Source organism: Salvelinus sp. IW2-2015, linkage group LG20 (genome assembly GCF_002910315.2).
Source record: "Salvelinus sp. IW2-2015 linkage group LG20, ASM291031v2, whole genome shotgun sequence".
Classification (NCBI taxonomy): Eukaryota; Metazoa; Chordata; class Actinopteri; order Salmoniformes; family Salmonidae; genus Salvelinus; species Salvelinus sp. IW2-2015.
Window position 1 is genome coordinate 3,912,838 of NC_036860.1, and position 4,000 is coordinate 3,916,837.

The 4,000-nt window shown below is 45.2% G+C and overlaps 1 protein-coding gene across 1 annotated transcript in view; it reads left to right on the forward strand.

Annotated features, from left to right (window-relative positions):
• Positions 1-3,747: 3,747 nt before the first annotated feature.
• Positions 3,748-4,000, forward strand: part of LOC111981269 (serine/threonine-protein kinase N2-like) — a 23,390-nt gene continuing 23,137 nt past the window's right edge. The window contains exon 1 of the mRNA XM_070449199.1: positions 3,748-3,846. Coding sequence (XP_070305300.1) covers positions 3,748-3,846 — 99 coding nt within the window. The remainder of the gene's footprint in view (positions 3,847-4,000) is intronic.

Genomic DNA, 4,000 nt, shown 5'->3' on the forward strand with positions numbered 1-4,000 from the left:
CACATTCACACACACACACACCACACACACCCACACACACACACACACACACCAACCACACACAACACACACACGACAGCCTACTCAGTAACAGGGCAAATGCTGCCCATCACCACAGAGGAAATGAAAGTGTCCCATATAAATACTTCCTATAGGAGATGTATGTATGTATGTATGTTGTATGTATGTATGTATGATATGTTATGTATGTATGTATGTATGTTATGTTATGTATGTGACGTATGTATGTGCTGATGTAACACACCAAGACAGCCATAGAGGAGAAAGAAACAAGAAAATGGGAGCCACCCTCATCCTCACCCTCTTCCCTCTCCCATCTCAAATTGCGCACAGAGCAGACACTTCTAACATTGATTCTGGAAAATTCATGCTCAGTTTGTCATTACCACGTACCGCTATCAGCATTTTAGCCAAATACTGTTATATTAGCTATCTAGTCTGTGTTTTATAAAATGTGCAATAATCATAAAACACAATTATATAAGCATTTGGGGAAAAATGGAGATATGATTTTTAGCCCATATCGCCCAGCCTTACTCCCTAGGGTTGCACAAATCCGGGAACTTTCAATAAATTCCCTGGTTTTCCAGAAATCCTGTTTGGAAGATTCTGGATTTCCTGCTTATTCCCTCCTGATTCCAGAATCCTCCAACTGGGATTTCGTGAAAACCAGGGAATTTATTGTAAGTTCCCATTTTGCATCCCTAATCCTCCCTCCCTCTCACTCTCATGATACAAAGCCTGTGACATAGTTTAGTTCCACTTCCTGTTCCCTGTTCTGTGAAGCAGCTGTGCCTCTGTTTCTCTCCATGGGTGTTCTTCTCCATGTGGCCTGATGCTATTTATGACCAACCTGCTTCTGTTGCAACATGATACATACAACGACTGCTGTGCGTCAGTGTTTCCCTGTTTGGACAAAAGACAAGAATAGCTATTGATTCCCTTAGCTTTTATTAGCAGGTGTAATTAACTATGTATGACTGCTTTTTCTGTGACTGATTTGAAAGCTTTTTGTGGTTTCCTGGTTGTGATATCTTGGCCTTTGAMCGTTTTCACTCAGCTGTGCTCTCTACATCCTTCTGTGTCTCTCACCTCTCCCCCAAATGAACACACACACCGGTTGCATCACGGCCTGTTACGGGATTAGCTCCGTCCAATGACTGCAAGGCCCTTCAGCGGGTGGTGAAGATGGCCCAGTACAGTGCATTCGGAAAGTATTCAGACCCCTTGGCTTTTTACACATGTTGTTATGTTACAGCCTTATTCTAAAATGTATTAAATAGTTTTTTCCCCCTCATCAATCTACACACAATACCAAATAATGACAAAACAAAAGCAGGTTTTTAGAAATGTTTGCAAATTTATTACAAATAAAAACCGTAAATATTACATTTACATAAGTATTCAGACCTTTTACTCAGTACTTTGTTGAAGCACCTTTGGCAGCTACTACAGCCTCGAGTCTTCTTGGGTATGGCGCTACAAGCTTGGCACACCTGTATTTGGGGAGTTTCTCCCATTCTTCTCTGCAGATTCTCTCAAGCTCTGTCAGGTTGGATGGGGAGCGTCGCTGCACAGCTATTTTCAGTTCTCTCCAGAGATGTTCGATCGGGTTCAAGTCCGGGCTCTGGCTGGTCCACTCAAGGACAGTCAGAGACTCGAAGCCACTCCTGCGTTGTCTTGGCTGTGTGCCTGGGGTCGTTGTCCTGTTGGAAGGTGAACCTTCGCCCCAGTCTGAGGTCCTGAGCGCTCTAAAGCAGGTTTTCATCAAGGATCTCTCTGTACTTTGCTCTGTTCATCTTTCACTCGACTAGTCTCCCAGTCCCTTCCGCTGAAAAACATCCCCACAGCATGATGCTGCCACCACCATGCTTCACCATAGGGATGGTGTCAGGTTTCCTCCAGACGTGTTGCTTGGCATTCAGGCCAAAGTGTTCAATCTTGGTTTCATCAGACCAGAGAATCTTGTTTAACATGGTCAGAGTCCTTTAGGTGCTTTTTGGCAATATCCAAGTGGGCTGTCGTGCCTCTTACTGAGGAGTGGCTTCCGTCTGGCCASTCTACCATAAAGGCCTGATTGGTGGAGGGCTGCAGAGATGGTTGTCCTTCTGGAAGGTTCTCCCATCTCCACAGTGAAACACCTCCCTTACCAAGGCCCTTCTCCCCCAATTGCTCAGTTTAGCTGGGCTGCCAGCTCTAGGAAGAATCTTGTTGATTCCAAACTTTTTCCATTTAATAATGATGGAGGCCACTGTGTTCTTGGGGATCTCAATCCTGCAGAAATGTTTTGGTACCCTTTCCCAGATCTGTGCTTTGACACAATTCTGTCTTGGAGTTCTACGGACAACTCCTTCGACCTCATCAAGTTGTAGAAACATCTCAAGGATGATCAATGGAAACAGGATGCACCTGAGCTCAATTTCGAGTCTCATAGCAAAGGGTCTGAATACTTATGTAAATAAGGTATCAAAAAAATCTAAAAACCCGTTTTTGTTTTGTCATTATGGGGTATTGTGTGTAGATTGATGAGGAAAAATAAGAAAATAAGAACAATTAGAATAAGGCTGTACCATAACAAAATGTGTAAAAAGTCAAGGGTCTGAATACTTCCCGAATGCACTGTACATCACCGTGCTCCCACCCATCCAGGACATCTACTCGAAACGGTGCCTGAGGAAGGCCCGCATCATCATCAAGGACCCCACACACCCCAGTCATGAGCTGTTCACTCCCTTACCGTGAGGCAGACGTACCGGAGCATGAGATCTGATACCAAAAGGCTCAGAGACCGTTTCTATCTACAAGCCATCAGACTGTTGAACACTTGAACTGGACCTGCTCTGATTCTTCGCACCTAAGCACACATCACTGACACACACACACACACACACACACACACACACACAACACCACACACACACACACACACAACCACACCACACACACACACACACACCACACACAACACACATACATTAATTCTACACACACTTCACAACTGCTGCTACCAGACTCTTGTTATGATTGCCATACTGCACAATTTAAACACTTGTCCCTGAATCCCCCCTTCCCCAAAACATGTATAAATATTGGACACTAAATTGTACCATCCTGTATTATACTTATACTAAAATGTTTATTCTATTCTACTGAGCCATTYACTTTATATTCCTATTCTTATCTTTTATTATTTCTTATTGTTGTTGTTCTATTGTCCAGAAGGAACCTGCAAGTAACAATTTCTTTGGACAGTGTATACCAGGTGTATCCCGACTAATGAAATTTGAAACTTGAAACACACACAGCATYTGGCAGTGTGTTTGATGTGATCAGTGTCTATCACAGCAGCCTGTCGCTATGCTAAGAGCAGCCAACAGCAGGAAGCAAAGTGGCATTGCTCACTTGCTTACAAAACCACACCACTCTCCTCTGTGTGTGTGTTTCTGTAGTGTTACTGTTAGTCTCTCGCTCTCTCTCTCTAGGCTAGAGAGCAGAACAGGAAGCAGTGGGGTGGGGCTGGGGCTGTGTCGCTCTCTCTCTTCCTACCTCTTCCTCGCTCACTCGCTTCAGATTGAGTCTCTTTTGATTCCTGGCGGGAAGGAAGCACATCCCGGATTTGAGGAGGCAGGAATAGCTCTCTGTACTTTGAGTGGCGGTTCTGGTGTGAGAGTGTGTAACGGGGCAGAGGGGAGGGGTTGGGCAACACAGAGAGAGCCAGGGTGGGCCATGGCCAGCGAGGGAGCTTTGGCGGACTGCCCAGGGGAGCACACAGCTGCAGACCACCCCACTCACACTGAACAGGACCAGGGGGACACCGARTCTTCGGTAGGCACACTCTGTCTGGGCACCATACAACATGGCTRCCTTCCACACTACAGTGTGTTTGTGAGTTTCCTCTCCGCTTTCTGCTTCATGTTCACTTCCTTCTCAGTCCATGCCATTTCTGATGACTCATGTCGGAGCTGCTTTTAGTATTGTC